The 16,291-nt window shown below is 35.4% G+C and overlaps 2 protein-coding genes across 2 annotated transcripts in view; both read left to right on the top strand.

Moving 5' to 3' along the window:
* LOC122270828 (N-acetyltaurine hydrolase) overlaps positions 1-9,267 on the top strand; it is a 13,168-nt gene extending 3,901 nt beyond the window's left edge. Inside the window, exons 2-6 of the mRNA XM_043049767.2 lie at positions 545-866; positions 1,920-2,075; positions 6,816-6,980; positions 8,014-8,231; positions 9,047-9,267. Of these exons, the coding sequence (XP_042905701.2) occupies positions 734-866; positions 1,920-2,075; positions 6,816-6,980; positions 8,014-8,231; positions 9,047-9,181 (807 nt within the window). The 5' untranslated portion in view covers positions 545-733 and the 3' untranslated portion in view covers positions 9,182-9,267. The remainder of the gene's footprint in view (positions 1-544; positions 867-1,919; positions 2,076-6,815; positions 6,981-8,013; positions 8,232-9,046) is intronic.
* LOC107447593 (hexokinase type 2) overlaps positions 7,672-16,291 on the top strand; it is a gene marked incomplete at its 5' end in the record, with an annotated part of 41,543 nt that continues 32,923 nt past the window's right edge. The window contains 1 exon segment of the mRNA XM_043049763.2: positions 7,672-7,748.

The raw sequence follows: 16,291 nt of genomic DNA, 5'->3' as shown, positions 1-16,291 counted from the left end.
GCAGGTCGTCGGGCTACCGAAGCGGGGGTGCCATCCCCTCTGCAGAGGATCAAAATTGTGATGGCATGTCTTCGGATCATCCTCAGGGATGTTTCCCAGACCGTCGCCAATAGCCCATTGTGTAGCTCTAGTGCGACGTAAATGAACTACAACAACAACAACATATTCGTCATTCATTGAATTCTTTTATTCGTGATCGCAACGCTCGAGTGCGCCATCTGGGGAGAAGACCGGTTCCATGGCTTGAATTGTCAGAAACATTTTTAAAACTTTCCAAGACAATTTCTTTTTGCTCTATGTACAATGTAGTTTTCAGTTCCATATAGTTTCTTAACTTAAAAGTTTTTAATCTATTTCAAAATCAAGAGAGAAACTACCATACTTCCTTCACCTATGACTCTCCACACGCTAATGGTGAAAGCACGCAAAGTGTTGCCATAGGTAGAGAGTCTTGCTCTGCGCCACCTGTCGCCCATTTCGATCATCGATAGATGAAGGAGCAACATGGGCAGCATTACTTTGAAAGTTTTTACCAAACTTACAGGCAATAAACAAGGTTGGTTTATAGTGGATAAAGTATGGCATATAAACTTGATGTAACCCACTATTTAACCCTTTTTTTTAATGAGTATTATAGTTGAATACTAAAGAATACTATGTTGAATGTCATTCCAGTTATTGCTACGACTTTAACATCGAATTCAACAGCGTTGGTGACGCCATCAAAGAGGAGATGGACTACTTCAAGAGCAATGGAGGGGGCACAATTGTCGACAATTGTTCCATCGGATTGAGGGCAAATGGTCAGGCAGATTATTTGGAAGAACTGTCTCAATCGACTGGGGTCAAGATTGTAGCTGGATCAGGTGATCGTTACCTTTATAGTTTTTAGATTACCTTTTAGCTATTTAAATTTTTAATTATGAACTATCTATTCATATTACAAGTTGAATGCCATGGAGGTCACCGGTGACCGGCGATGCCAAGATTATTAGAAACACATAATTCGAGTAAATTTTTAATATTATTATCGTTACTATAATGGTTTGAAGAAATTAATGCAATGTAGAACACACAAAAATAGTTTTATTTATATATACAGAATGCCAACTTGCTCCGTACAGCGAATAAATATTTTCAATTGGTAGTTTATTAATTGTGATTCTGTTTAATAAATTCAATTTAGTATATTTTTATCCACCACTATTTCTAAACAATTCGTAAACCACTTTTTTCTGATATGTCATGCTAAACTTTTTAAAAACTAGCAAAATATGTCTAATATTTGCAAATTTAGTTTGTAGTTGTTTTTTGGCCAGACGGGCAAGCCATGTAAAATTAGCATAGCATTCAACGTGTGATTCGAAAATGAGACTTATCTTCAGCAGGTTTTTATTTATTTTATTTAATACTTAACTGGGCAACACACCCAGATGCATGTAAAAAAAAAAAAAAAAAAACACAACTAACTTTTCTAATCTTTTACCCAATCAAATATGGAAAAAAGATCTGGGACTCGTTAGCGCCATCTACATAAATTTATAGTTAATTTAATATAGTAAAAGTATTTTTAAATATTTTTTGTTTCATATTTATTAATTTATTTTAGAAAGATGGAATAGAAAGAAACGTTTGATTTTAATTTACAAAAGTTAAAGTTTAAAATTTTTTCGTTCTACTTCGTAAAAAAAAAATTTACATTTTCCTACTATTTTTAATAAATAATTTAAGCATTAATTTGATTGAAAAATATTTTCCATATTATATAATTTTAATAAGTTAATTTAAATTAAATGAAAGTAAAAATAATTGTTAATTACATATTTTTTTATTACCCTTAAAAACATACCCTTAAGGTATGTTTTTAAGGCCATTTTTATGCCGTCAACATCCGGATGATAATTTTTTCGGTTGTATAGGTTTCTATGTGTCTGGTTCCCAGTCTCAGTCCACTCTTCATATGAGTGTCGAGACCTTGTGCGAGAAATTGAGGCAAGATCTGCTGGTGGGGATGGATGGGACAAACATTAAATGCGGCTGCATCGGGGAGGTTGGATGTTCATGGCCCATCACAGGTATTCCTCTTTTAACAATTAATCATGGATGGTTGACCGTCTTAGCAACCCGAAAGTCTTACGACGAATTTTAACCCCTAGCGCCATCTAGGGGTTAAAATTCGTCGTAAGACTTCCGGGCTACTACTTGTAGCGTATCTACCACTACAAAAATACAATTCCAATTCACTAGTATACATGCTAGTGAATGTTAACTCTATTCTATGTCGGGGTATCTTTTCATGGATGACATTGTCGATAACTTCCTTCCCCACATTGGTGACCCGGACGTGATACGAACACGCCTACCTTGACAGAATCTCCCACTTCAATCTGAACATCACTACTTTGATGAATGGTCCACATTGAATAGTTGACTTGCTACTTGTGACTGCGACATTGTCCTCCTCACTGTGTTGCTTCTCCGTCTCTATCACATGCGACGTACAGCGTATACTCTCGGCTAATAAATGCTACACACGAGCGGCCGTAAACTTAATACAGCTCTCACGATCTGCATCAAAAGTTCGGTGATCTTAATACAGATCTCCTGGTTTCAATAAATCAAGTGGTGGTATCTGTTCATCGAATTCTATCACAGATAAAAAATTCTGGTAGGGGGTACTGTAGTGTATCTACCACTACAAAAATATAATTCCAATTCACTAGTATATAAGACATGCTAACTCTATTCTGTGTTGGGGTACCTTTTCATAGATGAAAATTGACGTTGTCGATATGACTCTATCCACACTACTTTTGATTGATTTTTACGATTAAGTTTTAAAAAAGGCGCCATCAAATATTATTATACTTTGTTTACAAAGTATAATTCGTCTGGACCCGTAGCGGTGAGTATGGTAACGAAGTATAACTATTTCTAAGTAGGGGTGTGGGATTACTGTTGAGGACGGGTTTTGGTTTGGGTCGGCTAGATAAAGGGAATTTGATTTCTTCGGTCTTTTGTGTTAGCCCTAGAGCAGTGTTTCCTAAACCTATGACTTTTGTGTCCCCTTTTTAAAATTTACATAAATAAGGAAAATGAATGTATTTTTTTTTTAAAATATGTTTATTTTTTATGTAAAAAAATTGCACAAGAATTAAAAATTACAACTGGCTGATGACACCACCAATTATTAACTGTCAACTCTGCAAAAAATAACCAATAGAAAAATACGTAATCATAAATTTCCATGACTAACTTCGTTTTTAAATAAAAAATTTTGAAATTTTCGTTTGTTGCAAAGATATTTCGTATAAGATCGCGTACCCCCGCTAAACTGTTCCCCTACCCCTGGGGGTACGCGTACCTCACTTTGGGAAACACTGCTCTAGAGTGAAGAGAAGCAGCCCTCCTTGAAATGCGCTATTTTTGTTTCCATAGCAACAGGCGGCCTCAGNTTTTTTTATTACCCTTAAAAACATACCCTTAAGGTATGTTTTTAAGGCCATTTTTATGCCGTCAACATCCGGATGATAATTTTTTCGGTTGTATAGGTTTCTATGTGTCTGGTTCCCAGTCTCAGTCCACTCTTCATATGAGTGTCGAGACCTTGTGCGAGAAATTGAGGCAAGATCTGCTGGTGGGGATGGACGGGACAGACATTAAATGCGGCTGCATCGGGGAGGTTGGATGTTCATGGCCCATCACAGGTATTCCTCTTTTAACAATTAATCATGGATGGTTGACCGTCTTAGCAACCCGAAAGTCTTACGACGAATTTTAACCCCTAGCGCCATCTAGGGGTTAAAATTCGTCGTAAGACTTCCGGGCTACTACTTGTAGCGTATCTACCACTACAAAAATACAATTCCAATTCACTAGTATACATGCTAGTGAATGTTAACTCTATTCTATGTCGGGGTATCTTTTCATGGATGACATTGTCGATAACTTCCTTCCCCACATTGGTGACCCGGACGTGATACGAACACGCCTACCTTGACAGAATCTCCCACTTCAATCTGAACATCACTACTTTGATGAATGGTCCACATTGAATAGTTGACTTGCTACTTGTGACTGCGACATTGTCCTCCTCACTGTGTTGCTTCTCCGTCTCTATCACATGCGACGTACAGCGTATACTCTCGGCTAATAAATGCTACACACGAACGACCGTAAACTTAATACAGCTCTCACGATCTGCATCAAAAGTTCGGTGATCTTAATACAGTTCTCCTGGTTTCAATAAATCAAGTGGTGGTATCTGTTCATCGAATTCTATCACAGATAAAAAATTCTGGTAGGGGGGTACTGTAGTGTATCTACCACTACAAAAATATGATTCCAATTCACTAGTATATAAGACATGTTAACTCTATTCTGTGTTGGGGTACCTTTTCATAGATGAAAATTGACGTTGTCGATATGACTCTATCCACACTACTTTTGATTGATTTTTACGATTAATTTTTAAAAAAGGCGCCATCAAATATTATTATACTTTGTTTACAAAGTATAATAATATCAAATATTATTATTATTTGTTTACAAAGTATAATAATATTTACTGCTAACAAGTACCGATACTGATAAAAAGATAGTATCTATAAAAGACGTACCGATACCGACAAAAAGATAGTACCGATAAAAGAAGCAATGGCAAAAATAATAGTGGGTTTGAATATTGAAAAAAAAGGGAGTTGGTAAGAAAAGTATTCAAAAGACAGTTTGCTCGAATAATGCTCAAATAGTCAAATTGAGGTATAAGATTTAAAAAAAAAAAAAAAAAAAAAAAAAAAAAAAAAAAAAAAAAAAAAAAAAAGCTTAATTTTAAATTTTAATTTATAAGAAAATATTCGAATGATTTCGTTCCAAGTAGGTAGGTAGGTACTTTATTTATGTCGCACAAGAGCTGCACAATGGGCTATTGGCGACGATTTGAGAAACATCCCTGATAATGATCCGAAGACATGTCATCGCAATTTTGATCCTCTGCAGAGGGGACGGCTCCTCTGCTTCGGTATTCCGACGACCTGCGCTTGAAATCGAGCACTTTGCTGTAGAACATTTTAACGAGGACCGATACAGTACACCCTCGGTCCCTACGCAGGCTGATCAAAGTGCTCACCCACCCGCTTACTGACCGCAGTCAGTGATGCTTGACTTCGGTGTTCTACTGGGAACCGTGTCTTAACGATCAGTCCACTGCGGGGCGGTTTTGTTCCAAATTGAGAATCGCGATCAAAAACTACTTTGTTCAAAATTATATTTAAAAAAAAATTTGTTGTTGTTGTAGTTCATTTACGTCACACTAGACCTGCACAAAAGGCTATTGGCGGTGGTCTGGGAAACATCCCTGAGAATGGTGCGAAAACATGCCATCACAAATTTGATCCTCTGCAGAGGGATGGCACCCCCGCTTCGGTGGCCCAACGACCTGCGCGCGATGTCGAGCACTTTACGGTAGAACAGTTTAACGAGGACCCATACCGCACACCTTCGGTCCCTACGCAGACTGATCCAAGTGGTCTCCCACCCGCACACTGATCGCAGCCAGTGATGCTTGACTTCGGTGATCTTCTGGGAACCGTGTCTTAACGATCAGTTCGCTGCGGGACTACAAAGACACAAGAGAGAGTTCTTTAGCAATAATTTCTATTGAAAATGAAACAGCAGAAGCAATTGATTATTAAGAGGGTGTAAAACTGTTTGCGCACATTTTTATACACTCTTCGAGAAAAAAAACCATTTTAATGTTCATGCTTATCAATGTCATAAAAGATTACATTCATTAAAAATATTACTTTTAATAGATATGTATATTTAGATCATTGAAGTGGTATTCTCATTAATTATACTGGTGGTTTTAAGTCTGATCATCTCGAAAATGGTTTTATTTTATTCAGCGTGAAACAATACATTGTTAACAATACCTTACTTGCCTGTCTAGAAAAAAAAATCGTCCCCCCCCGTCCTCAAATCACTCCCGTTTCCCTCAAAAAGGAAGAAGCTTGCATCATTCATAAAAAGATAACAAAACTTTTTATGAAACATTATCTCGGGTATTAATTTTTCCGAAGATATAGTCTCCTTTTACTGGAATATAAACGAAATGATAATGAAAATTATATATTGAGTCGGACATATAGTTTGTCTAAAGTAAGAACTCCCTTAGCCATTCGTCTGGACCCAGGGCGGTGACTATGGTAACAAAGTATAACTATTTCAAGTAGGAGTGTGGGGTCACTGTTTAAGGGTTTTTGACTCGGGTCCGCTAGATAAAGGGAATTTGTTTTCTTCGGTCTTTTGTGTTAGCACTAAAGCAGTGTTTCCTAAAATTATGACTTTTGTGTCCCCTTTCTAAATTTTTCGTAACGCTGTGTAATAAAAAAAATGAATGTATTTTTTTGAAAAGTATGTTTATTTTTACTATAAAAAAATTGTACAAAAGTTTAAAAATTACAACTGGCTGTTGACACCACCAATTATTAACTGTTAACTCTGCAAAAAATAACCAATTGAAAAATACGTAATCATAAATTTCCATGACCAACTTTGTTTTCAAATAAAATTTTTTAAAATTTTCGTTTGTTGCAAAGATATTTCGCATAAGATCGCGTACCCCCGCTAAACTGTTCCCCTACCCCTGGGGGTACGGGTACCTCACTTTGGGAAACACTGCTCTAGAGTGAAGAGAAGCAACCCTCCTTGAAATGCGCTATTTTTGTTTCCATAGCAACAGGCGGCCTCAGACTTCGCGGCGGGGGAGGGGAGTTCTTACCGTAGACAAACTGTACATGCATTCTATATTTCAGATTTCGAGAAAAAGTCGTTAGTGTCTACGGCAATTGTACAAGAGGAAACCGGAGCCCCTGTCATTATACATCCCGGAAGAGATTCTCGTTGTCCGGAAGAGATTTTCCGCGTATTTCAAGAGGCGGGCGGAAGAGTTTCTAACACAGTCATGTCACACCTAGACCGTGAGTCATTTTTTTTTGTTCTTATTTGTTTATGAATAAAATCAATAAATATCTTTTTTTTTCTTTTTGCTCTGAGAAATGTAATTCTAGGGAAATAAAGGGATACCATTCATACATTATCGAATAGAAACAGGAAAAATAAAAAGTAATGCGTTCCATAAAAAACATTGAAACGTACCATTTACTAACACAATTAAAACGATTATTTATTGGAAATAAGATTCCGATTAAAGTATATTTGAATAATCCTCATGTGATGAAAACGAAACATGTATTTTTTAAGACCAAACAAAATATACACACATATGAATATTTGTTTAAAACATAAAAATACCTCATGACATCTAACCTTGGCAAACTAATGCACACATGTTAAATATTTTGACTATAATTTTTTTTCTGCTTTAAGCTTAATTGTTTTAATGTTTGAGTATTTTAATGGATGGCTTTTATTAAACATTGTTTATTCTTAATAATTAATAATGTCTTATTTTTATGTAAAACTAATATGTGACCATAAGTAATAATCCCAGATAGCGAAATAAGGTTTATTTTTACTCAGCCAAAACCTTTTGATGTAAACCTAAATAGGTTTTTTTTGCGGTTTACGTGTAAACCTTCTAACCTTAAAACGAGATCTGTGGCAGTCTGCTCTATTCTACGCACATTACCCTCATCCAAAACCTTGGACAACAACCTTCTTTATAAAAACCTTAAATCGAGGTTGATATAGGGTTTTGAAGTGTTAAAAAATCCTTGAATAAAGCTAACCTCAACGTGAAAATAATCTTAAATCTAGGTAATTATAAGGTTTCTTTTCGCAAAGTCTTGCATGCTCAGCAAAAATCCACCTTGTCACGAAATTTTAATGGACAATGCAACTTGATCCTTTGAGTGTGACGTCAGCTAAAACATCATTATGGACCTAAATGAAAAAAAAAAAAAAAATTTAGAAAACCTCCAAAAAATAATTTTTAATTTTTAGGATGAAGGGTAATAGGGTGAAGTAATAGAAAGGTGTGTTTCCATACAGGTACCCTTTTAACGAAGGAGAGTCTTTTGGAGTTTGCATCTCTCGGAAGCTATTGTGAATTCGATCTCTTTGGAATTGAAGTGTCTCTCTATCAACTGGACGAACTCATCCCCATGCCCAGTGATGCTCAGCGGATGGAGTCACTGAGATGCCTCATTCAGGAAGGTTACGGAGACAAAATAGTTGTAGCTCATGACATACACACAAAACACAGATTGGTAAGTCACGCCGTTTAGAATCAAGTCCATGGTGATAGAGTGTTCTTTTTCTTTATTTCATTTATTACCCATTGGCAAAATAGGTGTTGTTTTGAGTTTGATGGCTTGCGCACCTTATTTGGACGTCATCACACTTTTCAACTGTGTTCAAGAGTTATAGTAAACAGTGCGCATGCGTCCTCATCATTGCATGCGTTGCTATGGCAACCGCTGCTGATTTTCTTTTTATTTTCGCTAGCAGGCATTTTTAAAGTATTTACATGATAACAATTTAAAGTATTTTTATATTATTTTCATTATTAACGTATAACTGCTGGCATGACGGTGATTTTAATATAAATATGAATGATGAAGAAGGAAAAGTATTTTGTGAAACACGTACATAGAACGTGAAAATCAATCCGACGTCAAGCATCCATTGAGACAGTTTTTGCCACCCATGATTTGAAATGTTTAGCGGAGTCAATCCAGAAAGAAAAAGCATTTGACCAATGTGAAACTAGTGATCGTAATAAAGCGATCACAACTTTTTTTTACATATTTTTTTATTTTTGAACTGAATATGCAAATAATTACAAGTTATATCAGAGAAGTTCGGTGTATGGAAACATGAAATAGGGAAACAATAAATGTTTTGTTTAAATTTTCACACGTACTAAACCGCCTTGGCACCTTGGTTAATTTAATTGACATGAACCGACATGGAAATATCTCCCATCTGTGTATAAATTTGCAGTAAAAAGTACATTTTGTAATTTTGAGTTCGATGGTGTTAGGATGCGAATAATGACAGTTTTTTTTAAATTTTATTTCAGATGAAATATGGTGGTCATGGATACTCTCACATCCTCCTCAATATTGTCCCCATAATGAAGAGCCGGGGGTTCCATCCAGAGGACGTCCGCAAAATTCTCTACACGAACCCAGCTTCCTGGCTGACTTTCCACTAGACTTTCCACTCTTTAGTGGAAAGCGTTCTTCTCTAATGATTGTTTGGCTCAGTACAAAATAAACAATGATCGAAAGTCTCTTAAAACTTCGTATTAAAAAATCGTGAGACGGCTCCAAAAACCGTTTTCATGTACCAATTGTGTGCTGCATGTCTCAAGAAGCCCTATAAAGCGTCGGTGCTGGTTTTACACTTTTGTCGAGATAACTAGGCTATCACCTTCCTGATTGGCTGATCTAGAGTTCGCTGACACCACACTATTTCATTCAACACATGAGAAGTTTTAATTCTCCCCAGATAGCAAAATAAGGTTTATTTTCACTCAGCAAAAGCCTTTTAATAAAAACCTTAAAATGTTTGTAATGCGGTTTATGTGTCCAATAATCCAATGCCTTGGAAAACAATCTTCTATAAAAAAGAACTTTAAATGGAGGTTGACTTAGGGTGTTAAAGCGTGAAAAAAAAATCCTTTAAGGAAGCTAGTCTCAAGGTGAAAATAATCTTAAATCTAGGTAATTATAAGGTTTCTTATCGCAATGTCTTGTATGCTCAGCTAAAATCCACCTTGTCTTGCAATTTTAATGGACAATGCAGTTTGATCCTATCGTTAGTGTGACGTCAGCTAAAACGTCATTATGGACCTAAGTGACATGCTTTTTTAAAAAAGCTTTAAAAATTAGTTTTTTAATCCTTTTAGGATGAAAGGTTGAAACTGCAATTTTTTTGCTTTAATAAAAAAAAGGTTTTTAGAACAAACATTTCCGTGACAATGAAAAGAACATTCCGACACAAGATAGCCGTCAGGTTATATGCTTTCTGGGACAACTCTACTCAACACGTCTGTGTCACCAATTTCGATGAAAATATGATATTGGAAACTCCGCTTGTATTGATTATTTTAACGGCAGGCACTCAACTTCTTGTTCATTGCGTCGGAAGATGCCGGAGCTGTTGCTCATTTAACGTTACCCAGTGGGCACTTGTGAACCTAAATCATGGAGGCGAGCAACATTACCATCGTCATTATTGTCCCAGATACTCGTTCATAGGGTAGGCCATATTCACACTACAGAGAATAACACAGAGAAACATCCATGCCCTGAGCGAGATTCGAACTAACAAACATTCCCTTCGGAATAACGCTGACCGCTCGGCCAACTGGCCAGCCCACTTATATTGATTAAAATATTGTGGTGCCTGCTCTAGAAGTCGATAAAAATGACAGTTTAAGTCATCTCGGCAGAAGTGTATACCCAGTTTCAAAGAGTTAAACGTTATCATAAATCCATCACCTGTTTAACTACTACAAGCGTGTGTATGGGTGGTTATACTAATAAGACTAAACACCGGTGGCATTATGCCACTGGTGTTAAGCCTTATTAGTATAACCACCCATGAAAANGAACGGTTTATCGCACGGGATAAAAAGTATCCTATGTCCTTCTCCTGGCTCTAAACTACCTCCCTGCCAATTTTCAGCTAAATCGGTTCAGCCGTTCTTGAGTTATAAGTGAAGTAACTAACACGACTTTCTTTTATATATATAGATTATAAACTAAAAAACGTAAAATAAGGAATTCTTAGGATAAAAAAACGATTTTATAAATTCCTCATATTAAATTAAAAAAAACTGTCATATTATTTCTTTTTTTTATTCTTATAGTTCTTAATCAGACATAAAAAACCATTCTGTAGAGAACTATCATCAAATAAGAAAAAATATTATTTACAAAAATAATTTTTATTATAAAAACCATAACACTTACTTGCTTTATAAATCCGCAGAATTCCAAATTAAATGTTCTTCGTTTGAAAATTTTATTTTCAAATAATAATATACAGGGGTTGGACAAAAATATGGAAACACCTTGTGAAATGCAAGTTTGAAAAGAAAGATTGATTTTAATGAAATATGTAGGGGGCGCTGGCGTTTTTGATTACTTACGCCACCTATACAACTTCGTAAATGTGCTAAACAGTTCAGTTGTTGTCGGAGTACTGTTATGTGAGGTTGTCATTGCGTTATGTCAGAGTTAACAGACTTCGAACGTGGGCAAATTGTTGGAGCATGTATGGTAGGTGTTTCCGTAAGCAAGGTAGCCGAGGTGTTTAGTGCTTCAAGAGGTACTGTATCGAAGATTTATTCCGCATATTTGAAAAGCTGAAAAACATCATCTGCTAAATCACAGCGTAGACGAAAGTGTGTCCTGAGTGATCGTGACAGACGATCATTAAGGGCAATTGTGACGAAAAATATGAAAACCACAGCTGCAAAAGTTACTGCTGAAATGAATGTTGTGTTACCGAACCCTGTGAGTACCAAAACAATTAGAAGGGAGCTTCATAAACAGGGAATTGCTGGCCGTGCTGCAATTGAGAAGCCACTCATCAGTGAGGCCAATGCCCGTAACAGGAAAAGGTGGTGTTTAAGTCATAAAGCCTGGACTATAGAGACTCGGCCAATGATTCTGATGGAACTAAATGAAAACTTAATAAATAAATGCCTGATTTTTCAGGCCTGATTTTTTAAGGGCGAACTCAAGCATTGCGATCGTGAATATAAAGTAAATAAATATTTAAATGTGCTCAATAAACTACTTTTTTGTGCTATAGGTGAGAAATTATCCCTGATGTTAACCTTAAAATAGGTGAAAAACTGAATCGCTTTTAGTAAAATTTTAAACAATAACTAACGCTTGACCCACCAGAAAATTCCATTTCGTTTTTCGCTCATCCCTATGTTGTATATAGTTTGTCTAAAGTAAGAACTCCCTCAGCCAGAACTCCTCCTATCGCTAGTGTGAAGTCAGCCTAAACGCCATTATGAACTTAAGTGACCATTTTACCTATATAGGTGACAATACTTTTTAAAAAATAATTTTTAATCNACGGCAATTGTAGTTCAAGATGAGCGCTCGATGACGTATACTATCAAACTCACAAATGGACCAATCAGAGGTTAGCGCTGATTTCCAGCTGACGGCGTCCTGTCCTAAGAAACCAGGCCTTTAGTGACATGCTTTTATAAAAAAGCTTTAAAAATTCGTTTTTTAATCCTTTGAGAATGACAGGCTGAAACTGCATTTTTTTTTTTTTTTTTTTTTTTTTTATTTTTTTTTTAAAAGCNTTTTTTTTTTTTTTTTTTTTTTTGCTTTAAAAAAAGGTTTTTAGTACAAACATTTTCGCGACAGTGAAAAGAACATTCCGACGCAAGATAGCGGTTAGGTTATATGCTTTCTGGAACAACTCTACTCAACACGCCTGTGTCACCAATTTCGATGATATTGGAAACTCTGCTTGCATTGATTTTTTCAACGGCGGGCACTCAACTTCTTGTTCATTGCGTCGGGAGATGCCGGAGCTGTTGCTCATTTAACGTTACCCAGTGGGCACTTGTGAACCTAAATCACGGAGGCGAGCAACATTACCATCGTCATATTGTCCCAGATACTCGTTCATAGGGTAGGCCATATTCACACTACAGAGAACAGCACACACAGAGAAACATCCATGCCCTGAGCGAGATTCGAACCAGCAACCATTCCCTTCGGAATAACGCTGACCGCTCGGCCAACTGGCCAGCCCACTTATATTGATTAAAATATTGTGGTGCCTGCTCTAGAAGTCGATAAAAATGACAGTTTAAGTCATCTCGGCAGAAGTGTATACCCAGTTTCAAAGAGTTAAACGTTATCATAAATCCATCACCTGTTTAACTACTACAAGCGTGTGTATGGGTGGTTATACTAATAAGACTAAACACCGGTGGCATTATGCCACTGGTGTTAAGCCTTATTAGTATAACCACCCATGAAAATGAGTGAGGAAAATAGAAAATTGTATTTTTTGCCAGTTTGTTTCTGATCCTACCCCCTCTACGATGAAAAATATTTCTTGCCTATACCTATAACTAAGATTAATATGTCTATTATAATAAATATAAATAAAATTTATAATAATTCTTATAGAAATATTAATCCTCTGTTGAGAAACAATGGTCTAGATCAGTGATTCTCAACCACTGTGCCGCGGCACTTTTGTGTGCCATCAAATTCTTATAATGTGCCGCCAAATATTAGAAATGATACAATAAAAATTAAAATGCTTTTTTATATATAATTTAAAAGAAATTATTAATGTTAAAGGGAGACGTGATCGCGTAAGAAATGTGGCCGTACACTTTTTGAGTAGTCATACTGTTGAATGTATGTATCGCAGCAGCTAAAAAGGATTTTTGCTCACTTAAAATTCAGTATAATATATTTAAATTTTTTTAATTATTATTATCTTTGAAAATAAAATGCATTTAGTTATATTCAAATGTTTTGTTGTTTTTATATTCTCTACACTCTTAGTGCAATGTTACAATTACTCAGTTATTTAAACCTTTTCTTCTGATTATTGTTAACTTTTATTTACCCTTATTTTTTGGCTAATTAACAGTTTGGCTTATTCTATGCGAAATTTTTTACTATTTATAGAAGTTTTTCTTAATTTAAGCGTAAATATAATGAAAGAAAGCTTTAAATGGTCATTCCCGCCTAATATTAAATTTCCTGTTAGGTGAAGAAAAAAAAACCTTTATTCTCGCCTTCGCTGTCTTGCCGCCTTTTGAAAGAGTAAGTCACTGAAAATATTTTGACTTCATTTTTTACAAAATCATCATACACTGTAGCTTTTTCTTCTTTCATTTTAAGGAGACCTCTCTTTCAATTTAAACTGTCAGTTTTTTCAAACTCTCTGCTTCGTGAATTTTAATTGGCTATCGCTTGTCTGGATATTTTCTGAATCAACGACTTTTTCAATATTGTTCTAGTTTCATTTTCTTCTCTCACCAAAAAAGTTGTAATGGCCGGTTTTCGTGCGGCGGATGTGTTGTCGTAAATCGAAAGTAAACTTAGTAGTTTCCTTATTCTGCTGTTCTGGTGAAAATTCGTATAGTATGACGTCATTTGTTATTGTTTAATGGATCTATTAAGTAATTAATTAATCTATTACAAACTGGCTAGACTTTTTCGTTTGAGTTGAATTGTGTATTACATCTGTTGCTGTTAATTAGAATAAATGCTATTTATGGGTGCTTATTTCTGCCCGTGTGAATATTAGTATTACTTTTTCCTGGTGGCAATGGTTCCCTAAACTAATGATCACTGATTTCTATACTAACTGGATTGCTAGTAAGGAACAATCAGAACAAGTGAAGTGAACATTACTCAGTAAATCCGAGTTAAGGGTTAGCTTCTACTTTTAACATTGAAGTCTATGAGATTGACCGCCATCTTGAGAAATTATTTTAAAATAACCAAAACCGTTCTAAATATAAATGAAACGATCTTTACTTCTGTGTTATCATGCCAAGTGCATTCAAGACTTTGACTTCGATTGTTATCTCTTCTATGGTATTCAATAGAAGAAAACGAAACTATTTTTAGGCTGCGCCGTTAAATTGGCAAAGGTTATGATTTGTTAAAAATTGAGTCGTTGTTGTAATGCAAAAAAAAAAAGAAGAAAAACTATGTATATTGGTTATTTTATTTATGATATATTTTTAGTAAAAAGGCAATTTATCAAAATAGTTCCACAGACAGTGAAGTTACTTTATTATTGCAAAATATAATTAATTAAGTAATTAAATTATATAATTGCGTATATACATTCCCTATAGTTGATATGGTGAAAAAGTAGTTTGTTAGTTATATAAATTAGTTAATATACATACACATAATAGACACTTCCTTTCAATAATGGAAAAGACACTTTCAATTTTTGTCTTCTTTTTTTTTTTTAAATTTCGCAAAAAAAATGCTTAAGGGATTATTTTGTAACTTTCGAGGTGTTCAGATTAGATCATGCGATTTTTCATACTTAGAGATCTAAGTGGATAGGGAAGTACACAAAATAAATAGATATATTACACTTTTTATTCAGGAAATTAAAATATAGTGAATGATTACGAGCTGATTAATTTGAGACTTTAACGGATTTCATGAGAAAGGTTTACTTATTTCCTTGATTTTAAAAAGTTCTTTTCCGAAGTCATGCAGAGAAGAAAATACTCGTTCATTTACATCTTGCTTTATTGGATAAGTTTTCACCGTTTCCAAACTGTGCAAAGCATCAGAAAAAGCAACTGTTTTCACTGGAGACTCACTATCATCGGCTTCTGTGTCAGAGTAGTTATTCATTGTTTCCTATAAATCTACTTCATAAAATTCGTTAAATCGCGCAATTACGGTAAATAAGGGCTCGTTGAACTGTATTTCCAAATAACAATACATATGATACTCTCTTTTTTTTTCACGTTCACAATCTCGCTGTTATTGACCTCAAATAAATAATGGATTAAGAAAAAATAATGGGTTATTACTTGGGCGTAGCAGGGTCGAATATCTGAAGGGGACGAAATTAAATTATATAGTGACAGTAGTTCTAAATTTCACACATAAGAAGAAAAGTTCCTCAATGAGCTACATACCGGCAAAAAGAATAGATATTTTTTGTATCTTTAGTTGGGATTCTTCTTTTCTTAACTTTAAGGAATTTAAGTCAAAAATAATTCACGAAAATGTTCTTTATTTGTCTAAAATATTGAGCGAGACTTTTGGAGATTTCCAATTGTTGAGGGGGGACATATTTCCATCGTCTTCTCCGGCAACGACATCCAAAGGTTATTATTATTGCGTAATGCAATAGGACGCGCACTGCAGAGTTCAATTTTTATTGTAGACATTTATCTGCAATTCCTTATGTTTTCATTGATTATCCAATTAATGCCCAAACACAAGTATTGAGATTGTGTAAATTGTGCATTTACAAAAAAAGAGTTGGGAGTACAAACACTCTATAACAAGAAAATCGACGCACCAAGAAGCAATCATCCGATTGCTTTGAAATTTCGTATGCATGAATGTTTTGAACAGATATGGCTGGAATGATGCCGACTGGGGACGTATAGTCTTTAGCGACGAATCCCGTTTCCAACTGTGTCCTGACGATCATCGAAGACGTGTTTGGAGACGCACAGGGCAGAGGGGGGATCCTGCCTTCACTATTGCACGCCACACCGGCCCTCAACAAGGCATTATGGTCTGGGGTGCCATTTCCTTTGACA

Source organism: Parasteatoda tepidariorum, chromosome 8, assembly GCF_043381705.1.
Source record: "Parasteatoda tepidariorum isolate YZ-2023 chromosome 8, CAS_Ptep_4.0, whole genome shotgun sequence".
NCBI classification, from domain to species: Eukaryota; Metazoa; Arthropoda; class Arachnida; order Araneae; family Theridiidae; genus Parasteatoda; species Parasteatoda tepidariorum.
The sequence above is the reverse complement of the archived record's forward strand: the minus strand, read 5'-3'. Positions and strand labels throughout refer to the sequence as shown.